The 19,210-nt window shown below is 43.5% G+C and overlaps 1 protein-coding gene across 1 annotated transcript in view; it reads right to left on the reverse strand.

Moving 5' to 3' along the window:
* The window catches only part of SIDT1 (SID1 transmembrane family, member 1), a 51,982-nt gene that overhangs the window by 7,382 nt on the left and 25,390 nt on the right, over nt 1-19,210 (reverse strand). Inside the window, exons 10-20 of the mRNA XM_014545380.1 lie at nt 15,350-15,421; nt 13,923-14,068; nt 13,054-13,127; nt 12,040-12,106; nt 10,539-10,612; nt 8,981-9,104; nt 8,670-8,787; nt 5,975-6,111; nt 5,215-5,323; nt 1,541-1,555; nt 223-299 (exon numbers count right to left, since the gene is read on the reverse strand). Coding sequence (XP_014400866.1) covers nt 223-299; nt 1,541-1,555; nt 5,215-5,323; nt 5,975-6,111; nt 8,670-8,787; nt 8,981-9,104; nt 10,539-10,612; nt 12,040-12,106; nt 13,054-13,127; nt 13,923-14,068; nt 15,350-15,421 — 1,013 coding nt within the window. The remainder of the gene's footprint in view (nt 1-222; nt 300-1,540; nt 1,556-5,214; nt 5,324-5,974; nt 6,112-8,669; nt 8,788-8,980; nt 9,105-10,538; nt 10,613-12,039; nt 12,107-13,053; nt 13,128-13,922; nt 14,069-15,349; nt 15,422-19,210) is intronic.

Below are 19,210 nucleotides of genomic sequence, written 5' to 3' on the forward strand. Positions count from 1 at the left end.
TTCTATACTAGCAATCTTTCATACACAAACGTGGGGCCATCCCAGCTTGTTTCTTACAAACAAGAAGAATAAACAGCAGGGTTCTTGCCCCTGATGGACCTCAGCCACCTGGACCATCTGGCCCTCTGGATTGGGGAGGCTGAGTGGCTGCCCTGAGCCTGCCCTCCTGCTGTTCCCCCACTCTCTGGGAGAAAGCCAAGGGGTGCGGGAGCACACACATACCATGTACAGGGGCCGGCTGCACTGATGGATGAAGTCCGTGTAGAGCACCATAGCAGCCCTCCGGAAAATCCCCAGATCTGCCGGGGACACAATCGCATGGTAAGAAGGCTTGGTCAGAGATAATACAAAACACTCCCACAGGGCCCGAGCTTTTGGGGTCAGGATGATGTCGTCTTCACCTCATAAAAATGGTGCTTTGCTGCTAATAGGTGCACAACCCATGTTTGCTTTAAAAATGGCACCCTCACCTCCCCATCTGTGCTCTCATGGAGGGTGAGCCACACCCCTGGGTGATACTGCAGGAGGGCAAGCAAGATGGACACGCGTAACCGGCAATCACAAGGAATTTGGGTGGCCGGCCAACTCGTTTAGGGTCTCTTCCAGCTAAGTTTCCCTTTGTTTACAGCAGTGGTTCTCAACCTTCTGGCCCTTTAAACACAGTTCCTCATGTTGTGACCCAACCATAACATTATTTTCGTTGCTACTTCATAACTGTAATGTTGCTACTGTTATGAATCATAATGTAAATATCTGATATGCAGGATGGTCTTAGGCGACCCATGTGAAAGGGTCGTTCGACCGCCAAAGGGGTCGCGATCCACAGGTTGAGAACCGCTGGTTTACAGTTTCCTCCAGTGGTGTTTCTTTTATAGCAGAGAGGTTGCGGGGCCCACCTTAAAAACACCCGCTCTCTCCAGAGGATGGGGAAGCTTAGCTTGTAAAAGTTCTAATCTGTATTTCTCAAAGTGGATATGAGTCAGTAAGCATTGAACCAAGGGATACTGGGTTTTACTGGGCATGTTCAGAAAGCCCAAACCTGTCCTGGAACAATAATCAAAGGAATGTAGTGAAGATGGGAAGACAAAGACAGGAAAGATTTTTTTAAAATGCAATCCTCCAGAAGGAAACTGTGAGGGTGCGTGCTATAGCTGCTACGGGAACAGAGACGGGATCCCAGACGGGCTGTCTTCCTCTGAGCTGTCCACACTGTAGACACCACATGCAAGCTGGGCAAGCATCCCGTGCAGGTGGATCCCGCTCTCTTGTGAGTGCTACCCCTGGGGTCAATGTAGCCAGCCTTCACTATACTCTTAGCCACATGGAGGGAAGAAGGGGGCCCGGGGCATGCCCATGCGATAGCCCAGAAGCCGTGCGCAGGCTGGGTGGGAGTGATCCTGGCCTCCGAGCCTCTCTCTGGCTCCCCGCCCACCACCCTGTCCAACCTGGAGGGAGGTGTTCTGGGGGCTGGCAGGAAACCCGGAGGGTCACGTTGTCAAGGAAACAATCTAGAACCCTGCGAAGGGCTGCTGGACATTACCTGTGTCAGACACCTCTGAGTCAGTGGAAAGCAGAGAAGACATGGGAAAGAGAAAGATCTGTAAGAAGGTAGCCAAACAGGTAAACTCCTGGTTATTTTCTTTTTCTCTCTGAATGGATGACTTGAAAGTTATTTTCTGATTAGAACAGTAATGTTGGCTCATCATAAAGAACAGAATTTTCCTGCCTGTCTCAGACATTCAGAAATGTACTGTTTCTCCAGGAGGAAATCAGATTTCTCTCTGTGTCTCCTTTTGTGTCCCGCTTCCAGTTTATAACCCACCCTGATCATGAGCACTCCCAGGGGTCCTTTTCTGGGGTCCTGACAGCACGGTAGCGACCTGGGCAAGCAGTTGTGCGGTTCTCTGTCCCACGTATGCAATGCTCTGCCTCACTCCTGTTGCCTTTCCTGTGTCCATGTTTATTTTCACGTGTGGCCCCCAGGGCCACAGAGAAAGAAGCTTGTGACTTGAGAAAGCAAAGGTAGCTTATGAAATGGGCAGAGAGGTGCCTCTGTCCACTAACTCAACTTCCTGCCTTTGGACTAAATCTAGAAGCAATTGTCACAATGAAATAGAGAGTTTTCCTTTAACTCTGGTAAGTCTATCACCACTTGGGGCAGACTCCTGGGTGAGGAAATTGAAGATATTCCATTAAGCTGCACACTGGCTCTCTCTGTCTGCCCTTTCAGACCTGCTTTCCACGCCCGGCCCTGCCCTGCGCCGCCTGGAGGCTGACTGGACATCGGTGGGTTTCCTGGCCCTGCCTAGGTTTCGACAATGGGAGACCCCGGCAGGAGACGGGAGGAGCAGAGGAAGGAGAGCGACCTCAGGGTGTTCACCTTCCTGGCGCCTTCCCTGTGTCTGTCAACCAAAGGTCACTGCTCTTTTCAGAGTGGCTGCCTCCCCACCATGCTCCCTTTGCACGTCTCGGTAACCGTGTCCTGCCTGTCTGCTGGGGCTCACGGAGAGGCAAAGCTGCTCAGCTGCCAGCCCAGGGTGCCCTGCACCCCTCCCATTCTTCTCTACCCGCCCTTGTCCTTTGCATGGTCCCTCTGTGAGCAAATCCTCCTCAATCTGAGTGTGACAGCTTTTTTCTGTTGAGACCCTGGCAGGTATATGTTACCTGGCCATAATGCATTAACTTTCTTCTTTTTATAAAGATAACTAATTCAGCATTGCAAAACTTATGGCGTATAAGTGGTATAAATGTGGTATAAATATATACAAAACTCCTCTATGTGTTAATGGTCATCATTACACATGAGTAGGTCCTGCTTATTCGTGGTTTTGCTTTCCTCAGTTTCAGGTACTTGCAGTCAACGGGGTCTGAAAATAATATTTTTAAAAATTTGATTTGTTTTTAAAGAGAGAGAGAGAGAGAGAGAGAGAGAGAGAGAGAGAGAGAGATCAGTTTGTGTTCCACTTATTCATGTATCCAGTGGTTGCTTCTCTACGTGCCCTGCCTGGGGATCGAACCTGAAAGCTTGGCGTATCAGGACGATGCTCTAACCAACAAAGCTACCTGGCTGGGCTGGGATCTGAAAATATTAAATTGAAAATTCCAGAAGTAAACAGTCCATAAGTTTTAAATTGCGCACTGTTCCGAACAGAGTGGTGAAGTCTGTGAGTCCCAGGAATTTGCTTGGACGTGACTCCACATCTGCACGCTGTACACCCACCGCCTGCCAGTCACTCAGTGGCGTCTTGGTCATCGGATGGGCTGTCCGGGTGTTTTGGTGCTTGTGTTCAAGTCGCCCTTATTTTACTTCATAATGGCCCCAAAGCGCAAAATATTGACGCTGCAATTGGGACATGCCAAAGAGAAGCCGCAAAGCGCCTTCTTGACGTGAAAAGGTGAGCACAATAAGATACTTGGAGAGAGAGAACACATTCACATAACCTTTGTTACAGTAATTGTTCTATTTTCTTATTAGTTATTATTGTTGATTTCTTATCATGCCTAATTTAGGAATTAAACTTTATCATAGTTATGCATGCATAGGGAAAAAACATAGTATTTATAGGGTTTGGTATTAGCCACAGTTTCAAGCATCCACTGGGGGACGTGGAACATATTCCCCGTGAATGAGGGGTGCGGGGGACTACTGTGTCTGCACTCAACTTTATTTTCCCAATTCTGAGCGAACCCAGAAGCTTCAGCTTATTTTCCGTTTGCAAGTTGACTTTGTATGACTTAACTCACCTTTGAGTCTGGGGGATGGGAAGTGACCAGTGCACCAAACCAAACGCTCTACACAACCAGCTAAAGATGCTTCCCTGGGGAGCTGGAGGCACGGGCATGTCAGTGCCAAGGGAAAACCTACCGGCCATGCCAAAAGGGAAGCCTAAACTGCCAAAATAAGACAATGTTTTATTTAGGTCTACTCCTCATAAACTAGCCACTTGCTTATGTAGAATTGCTCAGACCTGGGCAAGAGCGGTCTTGTATTCCAGAGGCCCTCATGCCTCACTGAGTGAGGAGTCTGCAGGGCAAGGGGACTCCTCCTTCCCCTCCAAGGCCACATTCTGAATTCCTGGACCCTAGGATTCCCTGCCCAGAAGGCTTTGACCCTGATCTGAGAGTCTGCATAGCCCCGTTCCTGGCTCTATCTTCTGGGGAGTGGGGGCGCAGATGGCACCATTGGAGCATGTACTTCCAGGGGCATGGAGTGGCCATTTAGATGTAGAACAAGGGTGTCCACATGCATACCTGTGAGACCCCTTAAGATGTAGGACAGAGACAGAGGTGGGGAGGAAAGAGGGAGGGGCTGGGGACCAGCTCTACAGGAGAGCTATGTTCTGAGGAACCGCGAATTCTAAATTAGAACCTGGACCATCTAGGTTATAATGAAGGCATATTCTATTTATCAGTTTGTTGGCATCTTTCTTGTCTTCCTTTTCTTCCATGAATTTAATAGCTTTTTTTAGTCTGCTTTATACCTTTAAAATTTATATGTATGGCATATGAGCTTTTATTTGCAATCTTTCCTTGGGCTCTGCAAATATGAGGAGTGGGCCTATGTTTATATATATGTAATTTTTTCTTGACATAAACCAAAGAATATTTGTCTGACTTCATGGGCCTCAAAATGGCAGGTGGAATTTAAATGCTCCAAGATGACTTGAACCTGCTCCCACGTGTGATGACTGACCAACAGCGGGCCAGAGCTGATATCTATGGGACACTCCGTGTTCAATGTTCACATGGTCAGAGGGAGTCCAGGAGGTACCCTGCAGCTAACATTGGCAAGTTGGTCTCAAATTTCCAGTCCCAGAACTTGAAAAGAATATATAATTTATTCTTGATAACCATTTATCATGGTTAAAGAAATGGCCCTTTTAAATGCCACAAAACAAACAAACAAACAAAAAAACATCCCCCAGGTAGAATTAGTGGTATGGTAATCATGCTGTTCTGCAAATGCACTTTCAAAGTTTGGTGGATTGCAAAGCTTTTGGGGATGCCTCAGCTCTCAGGTGTGGTGAGCGTAGTTTCTCAGGTGACTAGTCTTTGTGATAGTAGTTTACTGCAACCCAGTGAAGGAGAGGAGGTTTTGGAGAGAATGTATGCTATGAAACACAATACAGAATTCAGAGCATGTATTCACGATGGCTGGATCAGTGAGAACAGTGTTTCCTCAGTGTGCTTAGCATTACGCAAAAGGCGACTCACCTATCTTGAAACGACCCATGTAGTAGATCTGGGTGCTGAGGGCCAGAGAGGCCAGTATATGGATCGCAGAGAAGATGACCCAGAACCAGACGTCATTTTTCCCAAACACCTAGAAGAAAAGATGGAAGTTGCCTTCATCTGCGGTTTTCCCCAGAGAACTTCTAAGATCAGCTCCCTCTCAAATCGGCATAAGGAGTCAAAAACCAAGCTGTGCATGACTTTGTCCCCCTCACCTCCCCGCCACACTCCACCTCATCCCCTTCACTGACCTCACAGGGGTCTTACTACACCCAGGGCAGGAAACAGAATGGCTACCTGGCCAAATAAAAATGGAAAGCGGAGAGGCAGCTGAACAGCAGTGGTGAAGGGGTGAGAGGTTTAAAGTTGAGGACTACTGCTCTTCAAATAGCTGCAGACAGGTAACACTTGTCCATGCATGTTTAGAAAGTGGTTTCTAATCTCTGAAGCCAGTCTCTCCAGTCTTGTACATCCCTACTTCAGTCTCACGCGAGTGAAGTCCCAGCTTTAGATTAAAACGCTTCAGGGGTAGCTTTACAGGTGCCAATCACATTATAAAAAATAACTAGCCGAATAAGTAAATAAAATGCCACGAATGGATCAACGATGAGAGTGTCATGAACCAAGGATTATGATTAATTCAATTCTGTTCACCTGAGCTCCCCAAAACAAACAAACAACAAAAAACCTTCCAAGAGGGTTCGTTCTGAAAGGGAGGCTGAAGTCATGGGGAGGGACGCACCACTCCGAGCACCGTGAGTGTGATGACCAAGGCGAAGGAGGCGTAGGCGGCGTAGGCGCTGGCGTTGATGTCTGGGTGGCGGGTCTGGTAGAGCTTCAACATGCAGAGGCCAGCGATCATGTACATGAAGGAGGTGTCTGCAGGTTCAGAGGAGGAGCCGAGGCCATCAGGATCCAGTAGGCAACAGACAGATTTCTCCTCAGCCTCGGAAAACCCCCTCCCTTCAGCCCTTGGGGTATCCATTGCCCTTAGACTGTGTGGAGACCTCCAATATGCCTGCCTTGCAGGCATGTTCTCTAGGCAACCCCTACATACTCCACTTCTGAATCCCTCCAAAGAAAGCTGTTCCTAGTTCACAGAAGAAACTTACCTGATGCTATGACAAATAATTGACTATTCCCACTCGCAGGGGTGTTTGTGTTTAAACGCTGGTGTTCGACAACAATAACAGAAAAGGCCCTAGTGGTGACAATTAAGGCAGTGTGACAAGAAAATGAATCTTAGGTGAGCGTAGGAGGCCCTTCTCAGCATCCAGAAACATAACCACATGATGGCTGCTCCTGCATAGCTTTATAGGCGAGGGATTTCCCATCCGCTAGAAAGTAAATGTGGCTTAGCTGCATGAGAGTTATGGAAATGCAAGTGAAAACAACAATGCAATATTCCATGTTACTAAACAATCTAATAAGAATTTAAATACCTGACAATAACACACGCCAGTGATGATGTGGGAAATGGGAACTCTCCCACAGCTAGCAGGAGTGGGAATTAATGCTCTGGAGAGAAACCTGTCAGCTTTTGGTAAAATGGAAGATGCCCATCTTCCATTGCAAGTGACCCCTAAATTCTACTTTTAGGTACCCCAGAGAACCTCTTTCACATATACACAGAGCTGAACAGAAGGATGTTCATTGCAGCACTATCTGTAACAGCAAAATGTTGGTAACATCTGAAGGTTGTTCAATAGAGGAATTGATAAATGTGGTATATTTTTAGTACAGAATATGGCAATCCTTAAAAAAAATGAATGAACTAGCTGTCCTTGATTCAATATTGATAAATCTTGAAAACATATTATTGGATGAAAAAAGAAGGTTGCAGAACAGAGTGTAGTAAATTAATATCAATTTACTATAAATGTAGTAAAACTATAAAAACAAACTGGAAGAATAAATACCAAATTAATCATGGTTGCTGCCTCTGGGGAAGGAAAGAGGGGAATAAATTTGGAAAGTATTTCAAACAAGAAGTTTACACAATATTTTATTTCTTAAAAAGTAGATTTAAGTCAAATATTTTTAAATATTGGCATTTGTTCATTCTGAGTGGTGAATGATATTGTTTTCTATAGTTTTCCCTCTTAAAAATATTTTCTAATTTTAAAAAATTAAAATGTGACCAAGAGCCCTGGCCAGTTGCTCAGTGGTTAGAGCTTTGGACCTTGGACTGAAGGATCCGGGTTGGATTCCTGGTCAAGGGCATGTACCTGTGTTGCAGGCCCGATCCTGGCCTGAGTTTGGGCGTGTGCAGGAGGCAACCAATTGATGTGTCTCTCTCACATCAATGTTTCTCTTCCTTTCTCTCTCCCCCCTCCCTTCCACTCCCTCTAAAAATCATTGGAAAGGATATCCTTGGGTGAGGATTAAGCAAAAATAAATAAATAAAATAAAATAAGACAGAGAATTTCTGTGGTGTTCTAAGTTAATAGCCAGAGGCTAGAGCACAAACATAAAAATGACTGTTTTAAAAACCTTTCTTCTTGAGTACAGAGGACATTGTTAATTGCCTACCACCAGCATCAGCTCTTCCCTCCTGCTTCCTGACAGCAGCTCAGTGCTAACTCAGACTTCTTAGCCCTGCTTTCAATTCAGAAATGCATACCCAACAAGCCAATTTGCTTTAAGAAGGCAAACCTCACCCCTGGTTCCAGGGATAGGTCCCATTGATCTAAAGGTAATCTCACCTTCTTTGCCACTGTGATTAGTGTAGCAACCCAAGTCTGAGCTAACTAGCACATAGGGGACGATTCTGGAATGGGCTCATGACTGTTTAAGCTATTGAGCTGTGGGGGAATGTTATCTGGGGGGCTTTTAGAAAAGAAGTTTCCATGCTCTTAAATGAAGGCTCCTTAAGCTGTGTCCTCCAGACATTGTGGTGTGGAGACAGGAAGCCAGAATCAGCTGTAACTATATATGCCATCCTAAGTTCCCTGACAGCCTGAGAATAAAAGCAACAGGTGAGAAGTGGAACCATAGCTACTAGCCCTTTCCCCCTCTGGAGTTTCAGGTGGTGAGCTGAGCTGATAAATGTCCTTATTATTTCATTCAATTTTAATTGGTTTTTCTATTACATCCATCCCAAAGCAATCTAACTGCTAAATTAGGCCAAGTTACACTGAAGGACCTTTCTAGACACTAGTTGGTGAGTTCTACCTGACTTGCTGCCTAAGATTAGCCCACGGCTCACCTGCAGATATGGCCATGAGATCAACATTCAGTCTTAGGAGTTGTCTAGTCTAAAACGTGATCAGAGAGAAAATGTGTGGAAACCATGCCCTGTAGTGAGGTGCCCTCGGGCTTTAGCTCGTGTAAAATGTTGTTTAATTCTTGCAGGTATGACTTTGGCATTTTTGGGAAGGTCCCAGGATAAGACTCCTATAACTCAAATCCGTGTAGTTGATGTAAATTCTAATTACCAAATTGGAAGTTGGAGTAATTAGGGCAGATGTGGTAACAAGCACTGAGCACTCCTTCCATCATCAATGCGATGCCCATAGCATAGAAGAGACCGAAGTGTTTGGGAATCCCATACTCCTGGAAAAGGAGAAAGCGTGGTCAACAGAAAGATACCAGTGAGTGACATAGCACAGAATCTGAAAGCCCAAGCCTGGCCTCAAGCATCATAAACCATCATCACCACCCATAAGATGTTCTTCCCCTTTGTAGATCCTGTTTGGAATCATAACCCTTGTAGCTCCCACTTGTGATTCACCCACCCTCTGCTCACCTTGGCAAAGATGTCCTTGGCATCCAGGGCTCTTCGGTGGAGAATGTCCCGGCGCAAGACTATCAGCAGGAAGAGGAAGCCCAGGAGCACGTGCCCCAGGTTACTGAGAATGTTATTGAAGGCACTAAAGGGATGAGAGAGAAACCATGAGAGAGTCAGGCAGTCAGAGAGATTTAGAGAATGAATGCATGAATTAGCGAGGGAACTCAGCATTCGTGTTTTCCACCACTAACCTTTTCATAAGATTCCAGGACTGGAAAATCATCAGAGACCATCTTTAACCTTTCATTTTAGGATGCCAGGCCTGTAAAATGTGGCTGCTTGCTCTCAGGGGTGCCCACTATGCTTCCCTATTTTTTTAAAATATATTTTTATTGATTTCAGAAAGGGAGAGGGAAAGAGATAGAAACATCATCGATGAGAGAGAATCATGAATTGGCCGCCTCCGGCACGCTCCCCCGGTGGGGATCGAGCCTGCGACCCAGGCATGTGCCCTTGACCGGAATCGAACCTGGGACCCTTTGGTCTGCAAGCCAATGCTCTATCCACTGAGCCAAACCCGGCCAGGACTATGCTTCCCTATTATGCTTCCAATCCTCTCTGGTCCCATGGGCACTGGCATGGAATGAATCCTGGGAAAGAGAGATGCTCCAAAGATGGGCATTTTGGGCAAGTGTTTCAGCTATAGTGTGAGAGGGAATTCTCATAGATGGATCTGTGTTGTGTCAACACTCAACTCTGAAGGTATGAATATCAGGATGTTAGCTGGTCACAACCAGTGGCTTTAATTCAGAAAACTTGTTCTAGAAGCCAGGCTCCCAACTCCCAGGCTAATGCTCTTTCCACTTTTGGAGGCTGCAGCATGGTCTTAGGGGCAGCAAGTGTGGTTCAAGTTCCTACATCACTGACAGCTGAGGGACCTTCAGCAAGTCCTTACCTTTCTAAGCCCTAGCACAGTGATGGCGAACCTTTTGAGCTCGGCGTGTCAGTATTTTGAAAAACCCTAACTTAACTCTGGTGCCGTGTCACATATAGAAATTTTTTTGATATTTGCAACCATAGTAAAACAAAGACTTATATTTTTGATATTTATTTTATATATTTAAATGCCATTTATCAAAGAAAAATCAACCAAAAAAATGAGTTCTTGTGTCACCTCTGACACTCGTGTCATAGGTTCGCCATCACTGCCCTAGCATCTTCATCTACAAAGGAGGATGGCGACAGTAACACTGTCTTCCTCATGAGGTTGTTTAATGGATTGAATGTACTTGCAGCTCATGCCCGTGGAAAAGTGTCATCACAACCTGGGACCTGATGTTTTCAAAAACATCCCTGCCCTCGCCTCAGCAGATTATTTTTAGGAACATTTCCTGATGCCTCATACAGGAATGCGAGAAGCATGTCTGGTCTCAACTTCTTGATTTAAATTCCTCTTTATCCATGACTGGGGTAGTTTTCCACAGGTGTTTTTAGTATTTTTTAAAAACTGAGATCGCAACATTACACAGAAAGGCCTTTCTAAAAGCCTCATGGGCAACCGGTGGGGTGGGCTTACCTCAGGACGCCCAAAGGGTGAGCACAGAGGAAGTTGTAGTAACAGATGTCCTGGTTTCCAGTGACATTTACCACCTGCAAAATCAAGAGCGAGAAGCGGAGATGCAGTTTTTCTCCGTCCCCTGAGCCAAGCCTGAAATCACAAAGAGCAGCACTGCTCACAGTGATAGACTGTCCGTGACTCAGTGCAACCAGCACTCCTCCTCCTCAGGCGGGGTCATTATCTGCCACTCCCCTCAGCACAGGCACATTTCCTTTAGATGCTACCATCTTGCTTTGAAGTGAAATATTCTGTCTTCCTCATTACACGGCCTCAAGGTGGAATTCAACTGAGTTTGTTTCCTTTGTTCTCATGATAAAAGGAGTATCAAAGGATGCTAACATTGGGACATGCCTATTAGGACTGCCAAGATATGTCCTATTTTCTAGATGAATGCTGGTAGGACATGAAGCTGTCCCATCCTCTGTGAAAATAACCACAGTGCAGGTAGACACGAGGATATGGTGTTCAGTTTTCCATATTTACCACCGTCTCTATCACCAAGAATCTTCCCAGACCACAGTATAGATATGTCTTCTGACAGGGCCCCAAAGTATTCAGAGAATATTTAGTTTATAAATTGTGGTATTCAGACCGCATAAAATACTTGTTCTCGTAATGCAGTACATGCAGTAAATATGAAATTGGCTAAATATTATTAGAACTTTGGTTCTGAAAGTTGGCTGTACACTGGAATCACCGGGCATTTAGTAAGTATTGATGGCTAGTTCCACTCTAAGAGACTCTGATCTAATTGCTATGGGGTACAGCTTGGACACCGGGATTTTTAAAAGTCCCCCAGATGATTTTAATGCACAACAAAGTTTGAGAACTGCTTCACTGGGGACACCTTCAGCTTCCTGCTAATCTAAATGGACTTTCTCACAGAGAATAAATCCTAGGGAAGGCCACTCAAGTGACCTGGACCCTTGGACTCTATGAAGGAGTATTAGGGATTCTTAAACTATTTTAATTATTATTTATGTTTATTTGTTTTTTATTTTGTTTTCTTTTTCTTTTAATATTTTTTTTAGTTTTATGAAGCTAGTTTTACTTTTACAAAAAAAAAATTTTCCCTTAGTGAGAGGGCACAGGCTAAATGAGACATCAGGCATCTTTGTTTTGATCTGGAAACTTATTTACTCATTATCCCATGATGGTCAAAAGTTCAGACTGGTAAATCATAGGCACAATTGATAGATACTATGACTGAATGAGTGCAAGGTAATAATTTCGGATTGGTAGACAAAGCAATACAAGTGGTCCCAAGCCTCTCTCTGATAAAACAATTGGGAATTAGATTTAAAGATCAAAGATGAAGCATTGGAGAAGTCCAATTAGAACCTAAATGGGAAATTAATTTTTGGACCAATCCCAAGTTATACCTTTTTCTGTACATCACAGCAAAGCTCTCTCCCTGCAGTATGAGAACTTGGGTTCTGGGGTCCAGGGCAGCACTTACTGTCTGGTAGGTGATGACCAGCTGGATCACAGGTAGTGCATAGAACACAGCGATAGTGATGATATTCCTATGCAGGCGGAAAGAACCGGAAATAGCTATTTCCAAATTAACAATGAAATCTTCATTCAAGTTTTTAAAAAAGAATGCTTTCACCCCATAACTCCTTAGTCAACTCACAAAAGCAATTAGAAACTGATAATGTGGTTCTTGTTTCTCCAGTCAGTTGTAAAGCAGTGTAAATAATACTTGCTTCTGTTTTAACCAAATTACTAATGAGAATCTATCGCTTAAGGATGTTAATTAGAGGAAACGTGGTCAGAATGCAAGTCATGGGAGATGGATCACACAAAGGAATGTGGCTCTCTTAGATTCCTCTTAGTTCCAAAATGAAGGTTCCACTATGAGATTCCATGTGGCCTTCACTGTCCCTTGTTTTCCTTTAATGTCTGAATCCAATAAAGGGGAAAATAATTGGGAAGAGAAAGGAATCAGAAGATCCGTCAGTGTCAGCCTGGGATTTTGAGGGAGGGAGGGGCCCTTGCCAGGCAGCTCAGCCTCTCAGCTCGAAGGGAGGTGGCATCAGTGTGTTTGGTTATCCTGGGGTAGTTTCTAGCTACCCTGAGATGCTCTAGGCATCTAGTCCCTGAAATTCCTGGTTCGTTCAAGAGCAAGGCCTGGTGAGGAGAAGAGGAGATGGCCGCAGATTAGCATGTCTCATGCAAGGTAGTGACATTAATGTTATTGTTGCATTAGCCTCTTGGAAGAGAATTTGGTGTGCTCCCTGCACATATGGGAGTCTACTACCATTCTTATTTTTTCCTTTGTATTTATTTAATTTAGGGCTGGTTGCCTTTTATAATTTATTTTTCCTATGGAATGTGGCATGGATTCTTGAAACACCTATATCTATGCCTCATTAAACATTAAAACCTGTAATATAAGTGACTGTACCATATACAAAAAAACTTTAAATTTTGATAAAGATAACTATGGCCCTCTTGGTCATCTACTCACCAAAAATAAATCTTATATTTTTTGCTGATGATTCTCCGGTCCTTCCTGGACAGATCTGACAGGTAAAGGAACATCTGGGAAGCCAAATAAAAAGAGAATCAAAACTGTACTTGCTTTTTTTCCCCCCAATAAGATACAAAGGAGAGCTTTACAAATTTCAGTTCAATCCCTTACTAGGTAATTAAATTTATTTAACAAGATTTTTCTTTTAATCTTGTTTATCCCAGCATACCATAATAAAAATCTTAGTATTTCTTCTTGGTCTATTAAGGATCCAGCAGCTCTACATGGCTTGTGGATCAAGTATTTGTACACGGAAATCCCCCACATGCCACATCTAGGATTACATAATGTAAAACTAGTGGGAATCGAATTCTTCTTATATCTCAAGAATTGATTTCCCAGTTTTCAAAGAGGTCCACAGTGTGGTTCTTGAATTGTAGGACTGAAACTGTGCAATTCACCTTCATACACCTTCCCGGATAAACACAATATAGTAAGTATACACCAGAAAGAAGCACACTTTACTCCTAAAGGATGATACGCACAGAACCAGAAAGTCTTTCCCAGCTACACCCTTCAGTGAATCTGTTCTTCCATCTGGTTGGATCCCTCTCTCCTTTATTGTCCATAAGCTGTCACTTCAGACCCTGAGAGTGTTCTGATGCTCTATTCTCTTTAATGTTCTCATTTTCTTCCTCCAGACAGAAGTGCTAATTAGAGGATTGCTTCTAGTCTATAGCTATAGTTTACCTAAAAAGCCCTTTGGGAAATATGACTTTCGCCTGAAGGAAAACAAATAAGGACACAAAGGCATTGCTGAAGTTGTAATCAACTGCCCTTCAGAGAGGACAGCCAGGCAGAGGTACCTTGGTCCGGATGACGTTCTTATCACTCTCAATGTCTGGCATGGTGTCGAAGTCACTCTCCTCCACGGAGCTGTCTGAGTCTGACTGGTATGGCTGCCCCCCATCAGAGGAGGACATCTGCCTGCCGGGACTGGAGCTTGACTCATCTGAAACAGAGAACGCTCATCTGCCTTCCAAAGTCCAGAAGAACCCAGGTTGCCCATTCTTCTCTGCGAAAAGCACAGTGCTGACTCATACTAGTAAAAACTAACACCTTACCCACAACACATGGCCTTTCTCTCAATTCCTCCTCAACGAACTTTTAATGTTCCTCTTCTATTTTTAAGAATATAAAGACATCTGCTCTGTTAACAATTGGACGCAAAGATAATATGCTATATTTCCTGTTTCATATTTAAAATATGAACATAAATATATAAATATATGCATGCACATAGTTATGTATAGCATCTACCACATATACTTGTCAGCACACCCATATCCAGCAGCTCTCCATGGCTTGTGGATCAAGTATTTGTACACGGAAATCCCCCACATGCCACATCCAGGATTACATAATGTAAACAACATTCTCAGGAAGAGGAATCCTTGTGTTCCCGTGAACACTTCCCAGAGCAGATGGGAATCTGTGCAGCTTGATGAACACATGTGCCGAGCCTACTTCCGCTTTATTTCTTCTGTTCAGATGGCTAAACAATAAAAAAAAGCTCCTGTTCTGGCAGAGCCAGAAATAAGCCGCCTGCACTGAGCCCACATGCTTCTCAAAGTTACAGAACAATAGGGCAGGGATACAGGATCCCAGTCCCTCTACACTGACATTTGAGGTGCAGCATTCATAGGTCAATCAACGTCATGGAAGTGCATGGAAGCGTCAAAGCACTCCTACTCCAAAAGACAGGACTGGGAATTCTGTTTCCTTCAGGCCACTTAATGAACTCTGGGGGTTGCCAGGTGCATGACTGGGTGTCAGTGAGCAGGTTCGATTATGAAGTTAGCCCAAAGGAAAGACTGGGGGGCTTCAGCCACGGTCACCTGCAGCTCAGCCTTAGTCTTCTGACCACCCTTACTCCCCTGAAACCTGAGAATGAAACAGCTGGTCAGGTGAGGTCGGGCTCCCTAACATCAGACTCTGACACATCTTTCAAGTCCTCGAAGGGCTGGGTATGAAAAAACCTCCATGGGGGCCTTGGGATGTTGATGGCAAACCATTATAGGGAATTCTGTTCAAGTGTTGCTAGCAGATCCAAGAAACAATAATAGAACCGGAGAAAGTTAGAACTGGAAGGAATCTTCCAGCTCATCCAACCAATTCATTTATAAAGACCATACAGTCTTACTAGTATGTGATGACTGCCTTGCCCGCTCTCACAGTCATTAGTGGCTGGAGAATTAGGAAGCACTTCCATGAATAGACTCGTAGGAAATACCTATTGCCCCATAGCTGCTCCCTTCGGGGGTGCTGGCAGCAATGGGATGTGACACCGCCAGAGTTCCAGAGCCTGTTAAAAAGCAAAGCGAAGAGGGACACACTTTATGTCCAGTTGCTAAAACAAAGGAACACAACACACTTCTATGTAGTTTGAATGATCAGCACACAATATTTTAAATTCGATATTCTTTTCACCCTAATACAGGAGTCACCAAACTGTGGCCTACAGGCCAAATCTAGCCTGCCACCTGTTTTTCTATGGCCCTTGAACTAAGAATGACTTTTAAATGTTTAAAAGATTAGAGGGAAAAATCAAAAGGAAAATAATATGTCATGACAGGTAAAAATTCTAGGAAATTGAAATTCAGTATTCATATATAAAGTTGAATTGAGAGATAGTCACACTCATTTGGGTATGTCTATGGCTGGCTTTAGCTACAATGAGCAGGTTTGACAGAGACTATATGACTGGCAAAGCTTAACATATTTACTGTTAGGTACTTTAGAGAAAAGCTGCTGATTCTCGCTGGACAGTATTGCAGAATCACAAGAACAAAGGAGCATGGGTGCTGAATCCCTGTGAGCAAGGCCACCAATGAACAAAAAAGTCAGAAATAAACGCCTGTGATTAAGGCACTGTAATTTGGAGGTTTACTTGTTACAGCAGTTAGCAGAACCCTCATAATAGGCTGAAAAAGCCCAGATGGGAAAGGAAATTTCTGCACTCCTTGGAGCAATAAATAATAGTAACATGAGCTAAAGATGTGAAAGAACATTGGTTATTTTGAGGGATATTGAGGAGGTAGAATAGGAGTATCTGTTGCCAAGTGGTTGTTGTCAGTGAGAGAAAAAGACTCTAAAAAATACATCTGAGCAGGTATCTAGGCAGTTTCTGACTCTGACTTAGTGCCGCCATGTTTCTGGGCGCCACACTCATCTGTGGAGACGCACGGGATTCTTCACCGTCTCCTGAGCTTTGCCAAGGATCTGGGGTATTGTCGGGCTGGTGGGGATTCCTTACTGAAATCTGCTTTCTGAGAGATGCGATTGCTTCTGTCGCAATACAGACAAAAAAAAAAAATCTGTAACTTGCCAGTCTCTTGTACTGTTGCAGGGAAATATCTTTTCAGTGAAGCCATAACTGAGAATATTCTTTCATATCCTCACTGCAAATATATTTCTATTTCTTCATTGAAAACATGGATCTTTATCGTTTACATTAATGCTGGAGTGTAACACATGTAAAAGGACCCAAAGCCTCAAACAACTCATCGTTTGTCACAGTTGGCTCTCTTCATTAGCTCTCAAACTACACTCCCACTAGTGGCAGTAAAATCATCCAGTTGTGCAAGCCAACTTTATAGTCTTTCCACTTTTTTTTTTTTACTCTTTGTGTGTCCATTCATTTCCTCCATGAAAAAAAAAATTAAATCTCAAGTCCAAAATATTTAGCCAGACGATGAGAGACACCTGATGGCCTTGGAGACTCAATTGCCTTCCTCACTTTGATGGCTCAGCAGCTGGACAGCAACACCGTGGAGCTAATGGCAGCATTCCTGGCTGTTCCCAGGGCCCTCAGAATGCAGACTCCCTGGCATTGTTCCTAGGCTTGGAGATCCCTTGATATATTTCTTATTATTTAAAGAAATATGTTCCCTGGCCTTTCTTGGACTTACCCATAATTGCATTGTATCAACACCATCTCTACATTTCATCCAATTTCCAGGCATAGAAACAGGTTACTTTCAGACTCTTAATGAGAGATTAAATCTTTTGAGCACATAACAGTGTTATGGGAAGATGGTGACTGCAAATTGACTTTTCTTTTTTTCTTTTTTTACCTAGGACAGATTTGGCCATAGTTACAGCACAGAGCTCTGCTGCTGCTACTATTGACTATAATTAGTACTATAACAAGTACTAACACTGTTACCACCACCACTCTTACTATTACTAATGCTTCTGTTACTGCTGCTGTGGCTGCTGCTGCTACGATCACTACTACTGGCCAATGGTTATTGAAAGCTTACTGTGCGTCAGACACTCTTTTGAGTTCTTTACAAGAATTTTAATTTTTCAACAACCCTATGAAGTGGGTGCTATTGTTATCACCATTTAAAAGACAACAAAAGGGGAGTTGCTGAGAGATCAAGTAATTTGCCCAGAGTCACTCTGATATTGGGTGGATATTGGTTTATTATATTGGTCTCAGCTAAAATTTTTCTTAATTGAAAGAAACACAAGGGTTTTCCTTCAAAATATGAATAACTGGCAGTAAGCAAGTTGCTTTGGTGGAGTGCTCCAGAGTATCTTTCAAAAGAGACAAACAGGTTGAGGCTCATGCACATCTCCACTACCATAAGCACAATCTTTGCTCTTTGGATTGGCTGCTGTGCTGGCCAATGATTCCTTACTGGGCCATGCTCCTGCCTTCTTTCCGTCTAGTTCATTGTGGGAAGTCTCACAAAAATCACTGCATTGATCGTATCCCTCGGTGCTATATTCAGTCTTTTCCATTATATTTCCCTCAGTCCCTTTCACGTTTTTTTCTTTTCAAGTGTAAGCCCCCTATTTTTAACCATTAACTGCTGTCCCTTATTTAAGATTTAATTAAAAAAATAAATGTGCAAATAGTAAGTGAAGAATGACACTAAAATAATAAAACCCAGAATTTTTGGCATTTTGGTGTTACTGAGAAGCCCTCTGAGGAGGTAAGCAGAAGTGCACATAGGAAAATGATGAGGTCAGTTTTGGCAGGAGGTTGTAATGGTTTGTGGGAGCCAATGGTTTTTGTGTGTGTGTGTGATCAAAAGAGAAAAAAACCCCAAACAAAAACTAAAATCAAAGCAAGTGAGAAAGCAAAAACAACCACTGTTTTGTTAGGTGACAACTCCATTAAAAAGAAAAAGCCAGCTGTGTAGGTCTGTTCAGACTTGGACGTGTCACTGATTTCTGCACTCTGCTCTGCCTCTTTGTGGGAGCCAATGGTTTTTGTGTGTGTGTGTGATCAAAAGAGAAAAAAAACCCCAAACAAAAACTAAAATCAAAGCAAGTGAGAAAGCAAAAACAACCACTGTTTTGTTAGGTGACAACTCCATTAAAAAGAAAAAGCCAGCTGTGTAGGTCTGTTCAGACTTGGACGTGTCACTGATTTCTGCACTCTGCTCTGCCTCATTCTGAGCCAACAGCAGGGGTTCTGTGACGATTAAGAACATCAAGATTTTCATGTGCAATATAATTGCCAGCACGTAAAATGTTTGAACTCTGTGGACTTTTATAGGTATAATTTAAATATATGATTGGTCAACATTGGATAATTTTTCTTATGTCTAAAACATGGGTTTCAGACATGAAATCCAAAGCATTTTCTTCCAAACTTCAAGTATGATCAATGGTCCTAGAAGGCAAGCCATTTTTACACTTATCTGTATGGTACTGAGAAAGCAGAATTAAATACAAAAATATTAGCTCATAGGACAGACCAAGATGTTCTAGCTGGAAATAAGCAAACTTATAAGGTTGTGAATGAGCTAATCTAATTGAGGAAACTTGTTCTGTTGTGTTTTTCTCTGAGCACAACCCCCTTGCCATCTGTCTACTTTACTAACATAGAGAAAGATATGCGTTCATGCTTGCTCTTTATGTTAAATGCTCTGTGTGAAGGGAAAAAAATGTCATTTCATTCTGAGTATATTTGGAACTTTCAGGGACTTCATATTTATAACTGTCCTGCCTCTTTCCATTTCTGAACGCAGGAGGTGGGAAGCTGAAGAGGGAGTCGGAAATGATGTGAACTAGCTGCCGTGAAATTCCATTTTTGTGTCAATTGGCTGCCTACCCCAACTAATTTCATGTTTTG

Source organism: Myotis brandtii, unplaced genomic scaffold (assembly GCF_000412655.1).
Source record: "Myotis brandtii unplaced genomic scaffold, ASM41265v1 scaffold406, whole genome shotgun sequence".
Classification (NCBI taxonomy): Eukaryota; Metazoa; Chordata; class Mammalia; order Chiroptera; family Vespertilionidae; genus Myotis; species Myotis brandtii.